Here is an 18,745-nt window from a genome sequence, read left to right on the forward strand (position 1 = left end):
AGTCATTCAATACATGGAAAAATATTCAGAGAAGTTCTATAGCAAAAAACACAAACAGCTAACATTGCTATTGTTATACAAACCACCCTATCATTGGTTCGATGATGAAAAACAGGAAAGATTAATTCATGGAAACTTCACAACATTTTCATTCTAAAATGATAAGCAATAGCCCCTTATTAGAAATGCACATTCCCAACTCAGTGAAGTGAGTGTGTTTTAACTCTAGAGGCTGGGTTGTTAAGTATGTTGAATGCGGAGATAGATTTTTAATCAGTAAGGGAATCAAGGGTTATAGGGATAAGATAGGAGTTGAGGATTATCGTACAAGATCAGCTACGATCTCATTGAATGATGGAGCAGACTTGATGGGCCGAGTGGCCAATTCTGCTCCTACACCTTATGGTCTACTGCAATAACCCCAGTTTCAAACTAATACTCGTGCCCCAGATTCATACATGAAAATAGCCAGTTATGAAACTTCTCCCCTGGCAGGAGCTGAGAGAATTAGTGGTGGGGAGTGAAGTGTCCACATCAATAATTCTCGCAAGTAAGTGCCAACAGCTGCGCAGTGACAGGCAGTTTTGTTCTGTGGGTCTGAGTCCCTTATGATCAGAGTTGTGTTTATTGAAACAAAAGCAATTCATGAATTTGGCAAGAGACTTTGCACCTTTTGAATCCAAGTGGGATCTGAAAAGTTCCCGAAAGTGAAGAATTATGTTGTAATCCAGTGATTTTGGTTCATTTTCAATCATTCCAATTGCTCGGTATAAACAGGCATATAAAAATAATTTCCTGTTGCCTCCCATAATAAATCAGTAGCGCTTAATCATTTCCTGCGTTGCCTTTTGAAAATAGAATTTCAAGTGTTGTCTAAATCTTGTACAGAAATGAAGGTAGAATAAGGAAAGTCCCTCAATTATTGTGAAGCCTAATTTTCCAAAGACTGTTGGATGCAATAGTTCATTAATAGTTTTTATTTTAGTCACTTGGCAGATTAAAGGAAGAATGCTATTTGGGCCAAAGAAAAATAAACCATTTCCTATCGCATTATTAACATTCTGCGGTTTGTTCTGCTTATTTCAAGATTGCCCTTCGGAATTGGAATATATCAGCACAATTTAACAGTCATCTGGCAAACAATTTGGAAACACACTTAGTTTGTTCCCTTTTAATTAATTGGTTCTGAAAAGCTAACTTTCTTCATTGTTTTACCAGGACAATCTAAATGACCAAGAATAGGATCACCGTCATAATCGAAATAACGTTACTGCAAGTTTTCTTTTTCAGCAATCATTTGGGAATTATCCATTTCCAACTCAGGCCTTGCTTTCATGCCTTGTGGTGAATGTATTCACCGAATGCATGTATGATACTGTAATCTATGACCTATGACCTGGAAGTGGTGATATGAGCTGCTTCCAGGTACTGTACTGTAACCCCAGTGGGCTCCGCCTCTGGCTCCGCCCTCACCGGGGCCATATATAGACTGGCCACCTGTGGGCGGCATTCATCTATACAACCGACTCTGGCTAGGCAAGTTCATGATTAATAAAGCCTAATTTTCACTCGCTCTCTCTGCCTCTCGTTGAATTGAAGGTGTATCATGCCTCAAAACCTCTTAAAACTCACGTTTGATGGCTAGGATTGATCAGGCCAACAGTTCACTCAATTTGTTAGCTTAAAGAGCAGTGTGGGCAACCAGACAATATTCAGGGTCATGCCTATGTCACATCATTCAGAAAACACCCTGTGATGAGTGTTGTGTTCTTTATATTGTTCTTCAGGATGGTGAAGTTTGTAGTGTTGACAAAGAACAGCAAGCAGTGTTTGACAAACAAAGCTAATTTAATAATAATAATAATCTTTATTGTCACAAGTAGGCTCACGTTAACACTGCAATAAAGTTGCTGTGAAAAGCAAGTAGTCGCCACATTCCGGTGCCTGTTGGGGTACACCGAGGGAGAATTCAGAATGTGAAATTACCTAACAGCACGTCTTTCGGGACTTGTGGGAGGAAACCGGAGCACCCGGAGGAAACCCACGCAGACATGGGGAGAACGTGCAGACTCCGCACAGACAGTGACCCAAGCCGGGAATCGAACCTGGGACCCTGGAGCTGTGAAGCAACAGTGCTACCCACTGTGCTACCGTGCCGCCTATTACATGACACTTCATATACAAAGCATATCTTGCATTTACACTGATATCAGCCACAAGCGTCTTTGAATGCATTCTGATTTTCATCCCAAAAGCAAGTCTTTCTTTCCCCACTGCAACCAATCCCTATTTTGTTCCTGCTCTTAATGCGACTGGTGACTCATGCTGGGTATACTTCCATAGGAACTGCTCACCAGCACCCAACAGCCCTGGAACACTTTATGCAGGTAAACCATTAGTACACCAATCTGACACTATCTAAACTTCTAATAACATGGCCAAGATTAAATAAAACTGGAATCAAAACTAGGATATTGTGGGTGCAACTACTGAACACATATCATGGCAAATTTAACGGTCAAGTCATACATTTGCAAAACGTAGAGGAAAAATAATCTTTACAGTTAAATTTATTGGCAGAGTTGAGCTTCTTACTCAAGTGACTTAAAACTACCACAAAAGAGATGTGCTGTATGTTGTACCTTATCTCAACTGCTTTCTTTCATAATAACTTCAAAAAAGTTACAAAAGACAATATACATGCCCATCTGATATCTTCGAGAAGAAGCCATTTGGCACTAGCCCCCAGGCCACAAGTGGATATGACTGCAATCCAGCTCAGTTCTATATACTGAACCCGAAATAAACACTTTGAAAACCCTCGGCGTACAAGTAAGGTGGTCACCCTATCAGTCCATGATATTGTAGAAGTATCAGCAAATAAACTCTTCTATAGCAGCATTGTTACTGCTTAGAATAAACAAAGAATAATTAAAGAATATAGTGATGAATAAGAGGTATTTAGCTTATTGTGTGCATAGAAAAAGTTGCATAAGAAACAGGTACTGTAAAGTCGCCATAGTCCCAGTTAACCAGAGGCTGCTTTTCCCTTTGAGAGGGAGAGCTGACTGGTGGTAATTTAACTGGAGGATCATCACACTTCAGGCGAAGTGAAAGGTTGAGAAGGCAGGGACCTCATGAAGAAACACGAGTTTAAGGACTGGGGAAACGCAATGGGTGGGGGACACAATATCTCAAATCTCCTACAGAGACCTATGGGGGAAGCACGGTCGCACAAGTGGATAGCACTGTGGCTTCACAGCGCCAGGGTCCCAGGTTTGATTCCCTGCTGGGTCACTGTCTGTGCGGAGTCTGTAGGTTCTCCCCGTGTCTGCGTGGGTTTCCTCCGGGTGCTCCGGTTTCCTCCCACAGTCCAAAGACGTGCAGGTTAGGTGGATTGGCCATGCTAAATTGCCCTTAGTGTCCAAAAAGGTTTAGGAGGGGTTATTGGGTTACAGGGATAGGGTGGAAGTGAGGGCTTAATTTGGGTCGTGCAGACTCGATGGGCCGAATGGCCTCCTTCTGCACTGTATGTTCTATGCACCACACTTAATTAGATTCGAACATTTGCTAAGGAATTAGATAAAGAATACACTACACTTCTACAATACTAAACTATGCTATCAGCTAAACTATCTCAGATCTACTCAGTCTGGCTCCCTTCCACTCTCTCCCAGGAGTCAAGGAGGCATGCAATATTTATATGGTTGCTCATCTAGTGGCTAGAGTGGTAACATTACATTAATCCTTTAACGAAAGAAAAAATGCTGGAAAATCTCAGCAGGTCTGGCAGCATCTGTAGGGAGAGAAAAGAGCGAACGTTTCAAGTCCGATGACTCTTTGTCAAAGCTAACAGACAGAGAAAGTGGGAAATATTTATATTGTGGAGTGCGAATGAAAGATGAGTCATAGCCACAGAAACCCAAGGAAACCGGATGCCGATGGCCACAGAAACCAAGGGGAAAGAGTGCTAATGGCAGTCCCCAGAGAGGACAAAAGATGTGAAAGGTCAAACAGCAGAGAAACTAACATCAGAGGATGAACTGTAGAGGTGGGAGGAGGGGAAAGGGGAAGCAAAGAGGAGAAAGGTGAAGGAAAGGTGGATAAGATTGGGGGGGCGGAACTAAATATATATTAAGAAAGAAAGAAATGGTAAAAGACAGTTAAAATGACATGAAAACAAATGGGTCGAGGTGGGGTAGTGCTGATCATCTGAAGTTGTTGAATTCGATGTTGAGACCGGAAGGCTGTAACGTGTCTAACTGGAAGATGAGATGTTGTTCCTCCAGTTTGCGTTGAGCTTCACTGGAACATTGCAGCAGGCCAAGAACAGACATGTGGGCATGGGAGCAGGGTCTTTTGTTAAAATGGCAAGCAGCAAGAAGGTCAGGGTCCTGAATGCGCACAGACCAAAAATGCTCAGCAAAGCGATCACCCAGTCTGCGTTTGGTCTCTCCGATATAGAGGAGACCACATTGGGAGCAGCGAATGCAGTAGACCAAATTGGAAGAGATGCAAGTGAAATGCTGCTTAACCTGGAATGAGTGTTTTGGGCCTGGGATGTTAAGCATGGAAGAGGTAAAGGGGCAGGTGTTACACCTTCTGCGATTGCATGGGAAGGTTCCATGGGTGATGGGAGAGTTGGTGGGTATGGTGGAGGAGTGGACTATATTGTCTCAGAGGGAACGGTCTCTGCGGAATGCTGACAGAGGGAGTGAAGGGAAGATGTGTTTGGTGGTGGTGTCACGCTGGAGTTGGCGAAAATTAATCCTTTATGTTCCTTACAATATCCACATATTGTGACAATGAGAAATTGCAAGGTCAGTTTAGTCATAGAATGGTAGAGTTTTACAACACATAAGGCGGCCTGTCGGCCCATTGGGTCTGCGCCATAAAGCACCTATCTATTCTAATCTCATTCTCCAGCACTTGGCCTTGGTGTTTAAAGTGCTCATCTAAATGCTTCTTAAATGTTGTGAGGGAACCCGCCTCTACCACCCTTTCAGGCAGTGAGTTCCAGATTCCCCCCATCCACTGGGTGAAAAAGGTTTCTCCTCAAATCCCCATTAAAGCTCCTGCCCCTTACCTTAAATCGATGCCCCCTGGTTATTGAGCCCTCTACTGAGGGGAAAAGTTTCTTCCTCTCAGTCCTGTCTAGGTCCCCCATCATTTTGTACACTTTCATCAGGTCCCCACCCCCAGTCTTCTCTAAACAACCCCTGCCGTGACAGCCTCTCTTCACAGAATCACACTAGCATCACGAAGCAGCAATGGTATAAAGACATGGCTGACCCTGTATATCTTCAACAGGACAGACAGCATCTCTGCACAGAGAAACAGCGTTAATGTTTGATGAAAGATCAGCAACATCAAACCATTTCTCTCTCTTCACAGATGCTGCCAGACCTGCTGAGCTTTTCCCGCATTCTGTATTTTTACACGCACCGTTTCGAATGTTGCCAGTATTTTGCTTCTGTATTTTTGACTTGCTCTTGGATGATACCCAGTTGAGTGGCTACTCAGCTTTTCTCCAGCAGATGTAGCACTTAAGTAACCAAATTCACTATCAAGTTGCCAAGATAAACAATTAAATCAGCCTCACAGCAGGGACACTGCAGTCAGCTGCTCTTTGCAGAAAGCGACTGCTCAATCAGTTCAGAAAAAGAATTTGTTCCGATCTCCCAAGCTGCAAAGATCTTGCTTACTCCCCACACCCCCCCTACCCAGAGCTTGAAAACAGCAGTCTTTGCGGTCCTCCAGCCACCAACATCAGGCAAACAAAATTATACGGTGCATTCTGGCTCCCTGATATGCTTCGGACATTCCCCTCCCCGAGCTTATCGGACATCATTCTGATTTCCTGCCGCCTATGCTTGCGTGCTGCTCCACTCCTGCTATCACAGCAAGAGAAATTCAGGGAATACTATTGGGAACAGAAAAGGCCTGGGGACTGAATTTTCCAATGCTTTCCACTGGCGGGATCTTCTGGTCCAGCTGATGGTGACCCAGTACAGTGGGTTCCCTGGTGGCGAGGATGGAGAACAATGCAAGACGCCTCTGACATCGGCGGGTCCCGAAGATCAAGCTGCCGGTCAATGACGAGCTGCCTCTGCTGCCCGAAAACAAATTGTGGGGGTTGCAGGGACAGTACATCTCGCCCTATTACACTTTGCATATTGAAAATAGTTTTGGGGGGGGGGGGGTTGTCGGACACTGTGATTGGGGGGCTGGAGTCTGACCTGGTGGCTGGAGAGGGGGTTCAGTGTTGGACCTGGTGGTCAGGGGGTGGGGGGGTTTCAGAGTTGGACCAATGGTTGCGGAGGGGTTGAGGGGGTGGGAGTTCGAATTCGGATCCGATGGTTGGGCGTGGGGTGATTTCTGGGTCAGACCCGGTGGTTGGGGTGGGGTTGGTTGGAATACGGACCTGGTGGTTGGGGAGGGGGCAGTTTCGAAGACCGACCCAGTGGTTGGGGAGGAGGGTTCGGTGTCGGACCTGGTGGTCGCGGGGTGGGGATGGACCCGCTGGTTGGGGGTGGGGTGGGGGGTCAGAGTTCGACACGATCCAAGTGGTAGTGGGGAGATAGGCGTTAGAGTCATGGTCAGTTCTGGTGGTTGGGGTTGCGGGGCGGGGGGGGGGGGGGGGGGGGGTTCGGGAGAGTGGGCGTCAGCGCCGGTCCCTGGGTGGAGGTTGGAGGTTTCAGAGTCGGACCAATGGTTGGGTTGGGTCGGGGGTTTCAGATCTGACCCGGTTTGGAATTCGGAAACGATGATCAGGGAAGGGGTGGGGGGAGGGGAGGGGGATGAGGGGGGGGGTGGTTCAGAGTCAGACCCAGTGGCAGTGGGTGGGTGGCTTTGAAGTTGGACCCGATGGTTGTGGGGTGTGCGGGGTGCTGGTTGGAATAGGGACCCGGTGATTGGGGTTGGGGGTTTCGGAGTCGGTGGTCGTGGGGGTCGGGTGTTGGGTCGGATTCCGACTTGTGGTGGTTGGGCGGATTCGAAGTAGCAGCCGGTCCCTGTGGTAATGGGGGTGGGGGGTGGTAGGGGTCTGAGTCATAGCCGGTCCTGGTGGTTGGGGGGCTTTGGAGTCGGTTCCGGTGGTTGGGCAGTGGCGTCAGAGTCAGACCCTCCGGTTGGGGGTGGGGTTTCGGAGTTGGAACCGGTCCCGGTAGGTAGGGGTGGAGATGGGATGGGGGGGGGGGGGGGGGGGTGGGGGGGGAAGGTTTGAACCCAGTGGTCAGACCTGATGGTTTGTGGGGCGGTTCGGAGTCAGACCTGCTTGTGGGGGTGGTGGAGTTCAGAGTCGGACCCGGCGGGGTTGGGATGGGGTGGGGTTGGGGTGGAGTGGAGAGTCAGACCTCTCATGAATACTTTTCAAAAATCCAAATACACCACATCCACTAAATTTCCCATATCCACCAAACTACTTAAATTCTCAAAAATTGTTGATCCAATCATTATATGATTTTCTGAGCAAACTGAAAAATAGATTCCAGCATTGTCCCTACAACTGATGTTACGGTAACAGGCCTACAGTTACTGCTTTTCTTGAATAGATGGTTTAGATTTGCCACTTTCCAATTCTTGGAAATTCTTCCTACCCTTTTTAGAATCCTTGGATGTAGGCTATTAGGCCCAGGGGAAAATTTGGTTTTTAGTCCCATTCATTTCTCCACTACTATACTATTTTTTTTACCAATTCTAATTTCTTTAAGTTCCAAACTTGCACTATCCTCGATTACGGAATGTTTCCGTGACTTCAATCTCTGCCATTTCCTTATTACCATTATAATTTCTCCGAAATCTCCTTCTATAAGACCTACTTTTGCTCATCATTTCCTTTTTGGATACTATTAGAAACGTTTACAATCAGTTATTGTATCCCTTTGTGACGAATGTAGGAACTTGTTACAGAGATTGTGTTATATATATCTGTTGCAGTAATTTTTTTTCAATCCTGGTTTAACATGCAGGCAGGTGGTGTGCCTGTGAAAGCTGCAATTAAGATCTCATAAAAGTGAGAAAATAATTCATTCCAACGATGTACTCGTTTACAAAGAGATGCCTAATAGAATTTTGTTATGGTTGCTGGAGACTCCCTGGAGAGCAGACAATTTGAGACATTGAGACTTAGGTAAGCAGGTCATTGGATTTGATTCGGTTTGAAATGATGTAATTAATGGAGGAGCCAGGTCTGTCTGTAGTTTTACAGTTTGATATAGGTTTGACAGTTTTCTGGGAGTTTTTAAGTTGAACTGCAGTTTGCTAAATGCTGTCAGGTTGAGCAGTAATCTGACAAAGACAGAAGGATCTACAGGCTGTTCTGGAAATGATCTCTCTCTCTCTCTCTCCAAGCAGTCTTTCCAATAAATTGCTACACAACAGTACAGCAAGTATCCCTGTAATGGCAAACTTTATTTATGAGTGACTTTTGACCTGTAATGGGCTCTGCTTAATTGGAGATAGAGAAGGTGTAAGTTAGTAGTTAATGGGTTTCATTTTATTTTAAGAATTATTTAACTGTTAATTCATAGAATTTACAATGCAGAAGGAGGTCATTCGGCCCATCGAGCCTGCACCGGCCCTTGGAAAGAGCCGACTTAAGCCCACACCTCCACCCTATCCCCATAACCAGTAACCCCACCTAACATTTTGGACACTAATGGGCAATTTATCATGGCCAATCCACCTAACCTGCACATCTTTGGACCGGGAGGAAACCGGAGCACCCGGAGGAAACCCACGCAGACACAGGGAGAAAGTTGAAAAGCTGTTTTCTGTGATGTTAATTTGGTTAATCCTGTTAATATGAAAGATCCCTAATTGACAAAGTATTATTTCCTCACAGTTCTGCAAATTGCAAAATAGTTGGGGTTTGACGTCTGGTTACCTAATATAAATTGGTGTCTGTTTGGTACCGTAACATAGTGCCAGCTTACTCTCTAGTCTCTCTTCTCTTTCTTTATCAATATTAAGATCACCTTTTGCTGAACTCTGAAACCCTTCCAATGCTCAGCATTCCTGAAGAAAGGTCATTGACTGGAAATGTTGTATGGAATCTTCTGATTTTGGTGAGAATCCTGTGTGTTGCCTCAAAAGGTGGCGAGACACCTGTGCTGACTCCTAGAAGGAGGTATCTGTATCTGCGCTGTATCTTCTCGACATCAGGCAGTTAAGAGGACAGCAACAAGCCTTACTCCTGACTGAGTATCCCACCTGGGATATGACGTCTTGTCCTCGTAAGGCTGCTGGGCAATCTGAGGAGGGCAGTTCTTTCACCTGGCAGCATCAGTGAGGGAGCCGTGACTGTTGCCGGAACAATATCTCCTTCGAGTCTCAGGATCATGAAGTGACTCGAAAAGGTAACTGCTCTTTTGGATGAGCGCCTCATAGGATAAGGGTTGTAGGATGAGGGAGATCATAGGGGTTAGGAGGGGGATGGCTGTCAGTGGTCAACCTGCTGTCCATTGACCATGCCCTCAATCACCCACAGATTAGTACAGCTCGAGACCCCCGCCAGCTGACCTGAAGCACAGTTTTACCAGCCATGCAGGCCGCATGTCGGCAGGACCAGCTGGAGCTGGGAAGATTGCAGCAGAGGCAGGAGGAGACCCTTAAGTGGTCACGAATTGGCTACTCAAGGGACACATTGTAGGCGGGTGGGGCGGAAATGCCAGCCATGGGTCTTCCCGCCCAGAACCTACTTCCAGTGGAGCTCAAAGGTGGCGGGTATCAGTTCCGATGTTAACCTACCAAATGTTCAATCTTGCTTGCCTCCTGCAGAGCAGAAGATTCTGGTTATTAACATAATTTCCCTCTCCGCAGATGCTGCCAGACCTTGAGTATTTTCAACATTCTCTGTTTTGAGTGTTTCCGCCTCAGGCTTATAACTCATCCATCAAAATCTATCATCTCCACCCTCTTCTCCCTTCTCCACCCTCTTCAGCTTCAATTGGATAATTAGTCAATGTAATCACTTAGGCAGGAATGTTTTTTCACTTGTCGAGAACTTGTTGAAGCAGCACGGTAGCATTGTGGATAGCACAATTGCTTCACAGCTCCAGGGTCCCAGGTTCGATTCAGGCTTGGGTCACTGTCTATGCGGAGTCTGCACATCCTCCCAGTGTGTGCGCGGGTTTCCTCCGGGTGCTCCGGTTTCCTCCCACAGTCGAAAGATGTGCAGGTTAGGTGGATTGGCCATGATAAATTGCTCTTAGTGTCCAAAATTGCCCTTAGTGTTGGGTGGGGTTACTGGGTTATGGGGATAGGGTGGAGGTGTTGACCTTGGGTAGGGTGCTCTTTCCAAGAGCCGGTGCAGACTCGATGGGCCGAATGGCCTCCTTCTGCACTGTAAATTCTATAATATAATAATAACAAAATGACACTTGCAGATTAGTCCAAAGCGACCAGGCATTAAGTCCTATTCAGTCTGATGAATGAGGTTCTACCCTAACCACCTTTATACCAGTTACAAAGAAAATATGTTACACTTACTGAGCAGCCATCACCTGCCACAGGGAGATTATCTTGTCATCAGATCATCTGATGCCTTTTGTCATCAGGTGCTACTGCAACTCGAATATGTGCAGTTACAGGAAATATCAATCCAGATTTTGGAAAAACATGTCCAGGAAAAATAAGGAGCATCACTAATTGAACGTGTTTCCCAGTCCAGTGTTCAGACAATAGGCTCTCTACAATAACTTGTATTTTTGCAGCATCTTTAATGCTGATAAAATGCCACTGAAGTGCTTCTCAGTGGTGCAATCAAAGAAGGAGATATGAGTGGGGTGACCGAATGTTTATTTGAAGGAAAGTTTTAAGACATAAACGAGGTTGCGTGCTATGAAATGAAATGAAAATCGCTTATTGTCACAAGTAGGCTTCAATGAAGTAACTGTGAAAAGCCCCTAGTCGCCACATTCCGGCGCCTGTTCGGGGAGGCTGGTATGGGAATTGAACCGTGCTGCTGGCCTGCCTGGTTTTAAAAGCCAGCGGTTAGCCCAGTGTGCTAAACCAGCCCCAGTGCTAGAGGAATTTCAAGAGGGAGTGAGGCACAAACAGCCAGAGAGGAAAGCAAATCTCGGGAGAAGTTGCTGGCTGAAGGACGTTATAGAGATAGTGAAAGGTGCAGCCATGAATCGGCTTAGACACGCAAATGTAAATGTTAATTTAAAAGCTTTGGGAAGAATCAGCAGCCGAGGCTGAAATATGGCCTGGTGTGGGACAGGATACGGGCAGCAGAGTTTAAGATGAGCAAAAGTTTATGGAAGGTGGAAGACTGATCAGGGGAGTTTTATTGAAGTAGTTACTTCCGGAGGCGATAAAGACAGTTAAAAGTTTCAGCAGCAGATGGTCAGAGACAGGGAGGAAGCGGGCAAAGTTACAGAGGTGGCATCTTTTTGACAAGAGTGCATCGGGGTGGAAGCTCAGCTTGGGTCCAAGTGGATGTGGAGACTGTGAAAGTCTCAGCTTAAGTCTGAGACAATGGTTGGGGAGGGGATTGGAACTGTGGCAGGAATGTGGAGTTCACAGTGGGTGTTGAAGATGATGGCTTAGTTTCCCCGCTGTTTAATTGGAGAAAAATGTAGCTCATCCATGACTGGATTCTAGACAAGTAACTTGATATTACAGTCAGTGGAGCAGGTCAGAGAGGTGCTGTGAATGCACATATTGGGCGGGATTCTCCCCTACCCGGCCCAGGGGGGGGGGGGTCCCGGCGGGATGAAGTGGCGTGAACCACTCCGGCGTCGGGCCGCCCCAAAGGTGAGGATTTCTCCGCACCTTTAGGGGCCAAGCCCTCACCGTGAGGGGTTAGGCCCGCGCCGGGGTGGTTGGTGCGCCGCCAGTCCCGTCAGTAAGGTAGGTGGTTTGATTCACGTCAGCGGGACTGGCATGACAGCAGCGGGACTTCGGCCCATCGTGGGCCGGAGCATCGCCGGGGGGTGGCCCGCCGACCGGCGTGGCGAGATTCCCGCCCCTGCCGAATTTTCGGTGCCGGAGATCTTGGCGGCCGGCGGGGGCGGGAATCCCCCCGGCGATTCTCCGACCCGGCAGGGTGTTGGAGAATCCCGCCCATTGAAGCTGATCATGGGTGGGATTCTCCGTCCCGCCGTGCCACATTTCTGCTCCGACTGGCCGGCAGGATTCTCCGTTAAGCCAGCTGGTCAATGGGGTTTCCCATTGTGGGGCAACCCCATGTCGTCAGGAAACCCCCGGGCGCCGGGATAACGGAGAATCCCGCCCCATGTGTCGGAATATGAGGATGATTTTGCCAAAGAGCCGTAATTAGAGCAGGGACCCACACCTTGTAGAAAATGCTCTGGATACAATTTGATAGGTTAAGAACAGAAATAATTGAGGGCAATCCGTCTGCGTTGATCTGGTTTGAGACTATCAAAACAGATTTACCACAGCAAATCCTTACAACAGGTGCTTCTAAACTGTGGAAATCACAACCCTGTGGGTCCCAGAGACATATCTGGGGGAAATGCAAAATAAATTGTCTTGAGGGTGGATTTTACACCTGATGCAAACATTGAACCCTTCTATTCCTCATTTCTTTTCATTCACTATTTTTATATTGTGTGGATGTAAAGAAATGAATCATAAGAATATTTCCCAGTGGATATTTGGGGATACCGTGGGGCAGCACGGTAGCCTTGTGGATAGCACAATTGCTTCACAGCTCCAGGGTCCCAGGTTCGATTCCAGCTTGGGTCACTGTCTGTGCGGAGTCTGCACATCCTCCCCGTGTGCGCGTGGGTTTCCTCCGGGTGCTCCGGCTTCCTCCCACAGTCCAAAGATGTGCAGGTTAGGTGGATTGGCCATGATAAATTGCCCTTAGTGTCCAAAATTGCCCTTAGTGTTGGGTTGGGTGGGGTTATTGGGTTATGGGGATAGGGTGGTGGTGTTGGCCTTGGGTAGTGTGCTCTTTCCAAGAGCCGGTGCAGACTCGATGGGCCGAATGGCCTCCTTCTGCACTGCAAATTCTATGAATGTTTGTTCTACATTTGCCAAATGTAAGGCCATGTTATATGGACCGGGGGGGGGCAGGATGGATTACATAGAAAATAGGAGTAGGCCATTCGGCCCTTCGAGCCTGCACCACCATTCAATGTGATCAAGGCTGATCATGCAAATTCAGTATTCCACTCCCCCAAGGGGACAGGGCTCTGCTCTTTGGTTGCTAGGGAACCTGTAGCTCCCACTTTGCCACTTGTATCAGAGGTCTCCATTGAGGACTCGTCATCTTACAAGATGCTTGGAGGTCACCTGGAACAATGCAGCATCTGGGCGGGAGACAACATCACCTGCGTTTATTCAGTCTTCGATCTGCAAGGAGCGGGTCAAGCTGCCCACCTCCGGAGAGGGTTGCCTGAGAGCCTAACCATGGGCTCTGAGAGACCCTTGTTTATCCAGGCAGGCTCCATTGGGGAAGGAGTGCTGCATCGTCTGCTCCCATGGGGAGTCTCTACATCCTGAGAGCAGTCTGGAATCCTGCTGCCACCAATTGCCGCAAAATGAGTCAGAAGGGGCTGGCACCATATAATAATAATAATAATCGTTTATTGTCACAAGTAGGCTTCAATGAAGTTACTGTGAAAAGCCCCTTGTCGCCACATTCTGTCGCTTGTTCGGGGAGGCCGGTACGGCTAGTACCCCATATGATGTGGGGTGAGAGACATTGTTGGAAACCTCACTGATTTGGGCAAGAAAGTCTGGGTGGAATTTTCCAGGCTTGCTTGATCGCAGGGTCGTCCGGCTCTGCTGAAGGCAATGGAATTTTGGCTGGCCCACCTCACCCTGTCCGGTCTGGAAAATCCTGCTCTCACTTACCATATTTTTAAAAATAAATCTTAACTTTTGACATCAGAGAATCAGAAAATCCACACGTCATTTAAATCTCCACGAATGAAACACATCCTGTACACTTTATCTAAATGTCTGCACAATGGTACTAACAATTAAATGGTATTTTCTTGATGAAAAAAGTTCAATTGATTTGTGTGCAGCTCCAACACAATTCAAACAAAAGCTTGCATTGATGTAGCGCCATCAATGAAAATAATGCCTTCAAGGGGTCTTCAAAATTGAAAGTTCACTGGGAGAGGAGTGTGAGCCATGGAGTGTGAGAATAGTCAGGTGTGATCAGAAATCTAGTCAAAAAGGTGGGTTTTAAAAGACCTTTGAAGTAACAGAGACTGGTGTAAATGCAGAGGAGGTTAAAAGGAGAGTGACACCAATGGGCAGAAAACTATCATCTCGCACTTCATAGGTGTGCACCAAGCTCAAACAAACAACCTCATCTGTCTGATTAATTGTGAGTAGCACTATTTAACTATCACTTAACTAACACATATGGGGTGGCACAGTGGTTCGATTCCGACCTTGGGTGACTGTGTGGATGTTGCACATTCTCCCCCTGTCTGCGTGTGTTTCCTCCGGATGATCCCGTTTCCTCCCATAGCCCAAAGGTATGCAGGTTAGGTGGATTGGCTATGCTAAATTGTCCCTTAAGGTGGGGTTGCAGGAATAGGGCGGGGGATTGGGCCTAGGTAGGTTAGTCTTTCGAAAGGTTGCTGCAGTCTCGATGGGCTGAATGGTCCCCTTTTGCGTTGTTGGAATTCAATGATATATGTATTATAGTGAGTGCATTTTCTAAAATCCATAGGCATTAAAACGTTTAAAATATTAAACAGGTATGCCGTTAAGGCTATATTTACAGCTGGTAAATCTGGAAGGGAGTACGCAAAAGTTAATATTGGGGAACCCATCACAGCAAGCAGAGAGGGGAAATGTTGATCCCCATTGATGTGGTTTGTTTAGACCTTTAGAGAGAGGGAAGTGCAGGAGAATGTTTTAAATTACCACACACCCAGTTCGCAGTTAGTCACATCTTATAGAACAGCATCTCTGAATCATAGCTGGTTAAGTCCGTGCTACAAAGCTTTAATGCAACATTGAGCAAGAGGAGCACAGAATGTCATCATAAACTGTGACAAGTTTTGTGTCAATTTATTGGTATCAGATGAATTAGACGGAGCCGTTGAAAAATACTCCCAATAATCTGATTTTCAGTATTATTTTGTATTAAAAACAGCATATGGGATCCTCCGCTTTAAAAGTAAAGGCCCAGCGTTCAAAAGCAATGATGTTTGGGTGAGATTTGTCAAACGCTGATTTGATTACAAGTGGAGTGTCCAATTGTGGAAGCATGTGACCGCCTTAGAGAAGGTGCAGACAAGATTTACTAGTATGGATCCAAGGATGAGGAACTAGGTGGGCAAACTATGTAAGGTGAGGTTGATCTCCTTAGAATAAAGAAGATCAGACGGGCTTTGATCAATGATTTCATAATCGTAAAGGCTGTAGACAGAGTGGACAGACAGGAGCTGGTCCCATTGTTAGTAGGGTCGAGACCAACTAGAGGATACGGATCTAAGGTGAATGGCAGAGGAGAGGTGAGGAAAAATGTTTTTAATGCAGTGAGTAGATATGGCGTGTGATTCACTGGAAAAAATGCATAGTTTTGGGTGCGTTTAGCAGGGTGTTTCCAAAAAACATCCGGCTATTCAACGGCACATTGCCTTTTTCTGGCCACAGGGAGTTTCTCTCCGCTGAGGCTGCACTTGAGTCATTTTCTGCTGGTGAACTCAGCAGGAAAGGCTCCTTGCAGATTGGAGCACAATTTTATCTGGTTACCCCAATCCCCACTCTGTTTTCGAACCCCCTCCACCCCTCAACCCCCACAAGCAGGCCCCTGGGAACACCCCCTCACCTCCCACCAGGTGCCATTATTACTGGTCCATGTTTGTGGAAACCAGTACCAAAAGTCACCCTGCCGTGGTCTCTCAGGTACGGCCGTTAGGTCCCGGGCGAATCCCGCAAACTCATATTTAAATGCAGATCTGGATGACGCCCAGTGAGGGCGAGGTCAAGATCGTGCCACCTCGCGAGATTTCTTAAAATATTGTGAAACGTTTCGAGGTCGCAAATCTCGCGAGAGGCTTTGTCCCGACTCCATGTCCTAAGCGACCATGCTGCTGAATCATGCCCACAATCCGGAATGCACGACCTGAAAAAATGGCAGGGCTATGGGCAAAGGGTAGACTAGTGGGACTAACTGGATCACTCATGTAGCGAGCCAACAAGGCCTCAGAGGCAGAATGACCATGTTCTATGCTCTAACCATTCTACAATAAGGTGCTTGGATTCCATTATTTTAAACCTTACAATGCAAAAAAGATCATTGGTGACTTTTACATATGCATAGCACTCCACTGGCAGTTTATATAAACTTATTAATATTTTAATTTCTTGAATTTAAATCTTACCTTGTTTTACTTGAATGACTGAGTCATGACCCTGGAGGTGAACTACTGCCATCTGCAAACAACAATTCAAATGTTACACATGGAATAGCAAATCAGTAAAGCACAGAGAATGGGATTCTCCGGTCCGCCAGCCGCGTTTTGTTGGGTGGCACATCCTTTCCGGCAGCGGGATTGTTCCCGCCACCTGTCAATGGGGTTTTCCATTGTGGCCACCCCACAACGCCGGGAAAGCCGTGGACATGGGTGCGCTGCCGGCGCAATGGAGAATCCCGCTGGCGGAGAATCTCGCTGAGAGTCTTAACAGTGGAGAAGAAGGCCATTTGGCCCAACCAGTCTGCGTTAGCTCTCAGCCAGACAGAACAGTAGCACAAAGTGCTTGAACTCATAGATCATAGAATTTACAGTGCAGAAGGAGGCCATTCGGCCCATTGAGTATGCACTGGCCCTTGGAAAGAGCACCCTATTGAGTCCACACCTCCACCTTATCCTTGTAACCCAGTAACCCCACCTAACCTGCCCCACCTAACCTTTTTGGACGCTAAGGGCAATTTAGCATGGCCAATTCAACTGACTTGCACATCTTTGGACTGTGGGAAGAAACTGGAGCACCCAGAGGAAACCCATGCAGACACGGGGAGAATGTGCACACTCCGCACAGACAGCGACCCAAGCCGGGAATCAAACCTGAGACACTGGAGCTGTGAAGCAAATGTGCTAACCACTGTGCTACCGTGTGTGATGATGTGCATGAATGTAAATACATGTAGACTAGCTAGACACTAGAGGGAGCACCAGTGACATCACACACACACACTCAACCAATAGATCAAGTAGATTGGAAATGACCAATAGACATTCACGATACACAAGGAGGTGACACTACCACAGGGGGGCATTACACAAACCCATATATAAAGGACACCACACACATGATCTGTCTCTTTCCAGTGGAGACAGTCAGCAAGACGAGACACAGGGTTGATTCAATATTACACCCACCACGTGGATTACAGCAGCTGGTTAGTCAGTCTGGGTAGCAATAGTAGGATTAGCAATAGTGTTGAACCTGAGTAATAGAAGTGTAAATAGTTTAATAAACGTGTTGAAGTTATCTCCACGTCTGAACCTTCCTTTGTCAAGTGCACCACAAGGAAGCCGCTCATGGTACCAGGAGTGAACTGTTTCAATCCAGATAGCCATACCTCAGCGTACAGTGACAACCAGCAATGATACCCAGGCAAGATGTTTGAGATCCGGGTTCCGCAGCAGCTCCAGTGCCACGTGATCCCTGCGAAAACTGGCGGGTATTCTCGCAAATGTTTGAAATCTTCCTGGTGGCAGCCGAACTAGAAGAAGTGGCTGATCTTGAAAAAACAGAGCTTCTGCTCACCGTCGCAGGTGCCAGAGCAGAAGAAATCTTTCAAAAATTCAAGTTCTCCAAGGGCAAAACAGGAGCGACTTCCAGGTAGTCCTGGGCAAATTTGGCAAATACTGTGAGGAAAACACACTCCAACCAGCAAGAAAAGGGTAAGAGAATTGCCAGTACTCAGCTCGAGGCCGAAATCCTGGAACATAGAACAATTTTGGTCGGTGGCCATCTCTCTACAGGGACTGCACTTGCGCAGTTGCGCGAGAAGCGCGCAAAACGGGAAGGTCCATTTGCGCATGCGCAAGACGCCGCGCATGCGCAATCACGAAAATGGCCATCAGTAAAGGAACCGCTATCTGCGCATGTGCAAACGCCTCCTACGTGCTATGTCACATGCGTCATGATGTCAGAGACCCCGGACCACACCCATTTAAAGGGGAAACGTCCCAAATCAAAGAAGAAATCTTTTAAAGCTGTAAAACAACCTTCCTTCACCTAGAATGACAGCACAATGCCTCAAATTAAACCTGGAAATGAAATTAACCTCTGAAGAACCCTGCAACAAGCAGTTACCTACGCCCAAACCGATGATTCCGAACTTGAATACTTCGATACCGACCTTTACATTTTCTCTGGACCTCGCGAGCCCAATGCCAGCTCCGACGCAAACAGTGATGATATGGTCCTAGAAGACTATGACTCGGATGAACCTTTCACCTAGGGAGGCTACCCCAGTACCAAATCCGAACCGCAACTAGACGTGTTGCACATTGGCGACCCCGACGACGGATTCTTCGGATTTGTAGATCTTCAGCCCAGCAGATATGACATCCCAACTAGTGAGTGCAGGATGATGCTGCAGCCTGACACCAAGAGACAGAGAGCGGTACAAGCCCACAGAGTGCAGCCTGCTGCAACACAAAGTGTGGTCCACACAACGCTCAGGGTTCCCGGCTCTATGAAAGAAGACTCCACAATTGCAGAAATGCAAGTCTCCAGAGCGCAGTCCTTGCACACACAAGACGTGACTCCAGTGTCACAA

The 18,745-nt window shown here is 47.0% G+C and overlaps 1 protein-coding gene across 4 annotated transcripts in view; it reads right to left on the minus strand.

Annotated features, from left to right (window-relative positions):
* The window catches only part of eda (ectodysplasin A), a 366,616-nt gene that overhangs the window by 64,503 nt on the left and 283,368 nt on the right, over positions 1 to 18,745 (minus strand). For all 4 annotated transcript variants that reach the window (XM_072505793.1, XM_072505792.1, XM_072505791.1 and 1 more), the window contains exon 6: positions 16,335 to 16,386. In XM_072505793.1, coding sequence (XP_072361894.1) covers positions 16,335 to 16,386 — 52 coding nt within the window. The remainder of the gene's footprint in view (positions 1 to 16,334; positions 16,387 to 18,745) is intronic.

This window comes from Scyliorhinus torazame, chromosome 5 (assembly GCF_047496885.1).
Source record: "Scyliorhinus torazame isolate Kashiwa2021f chromosome 5, sScyTor2.1, whole genome shotgun sequence".
Taxonomy (NCBI): Eukaryota; Metazoa; Chordata; class Chondrichthyes; order Carcharhiniformes; family Scyliorhinidae; genus Scyliorhinus; species Scyliorhinus torazame.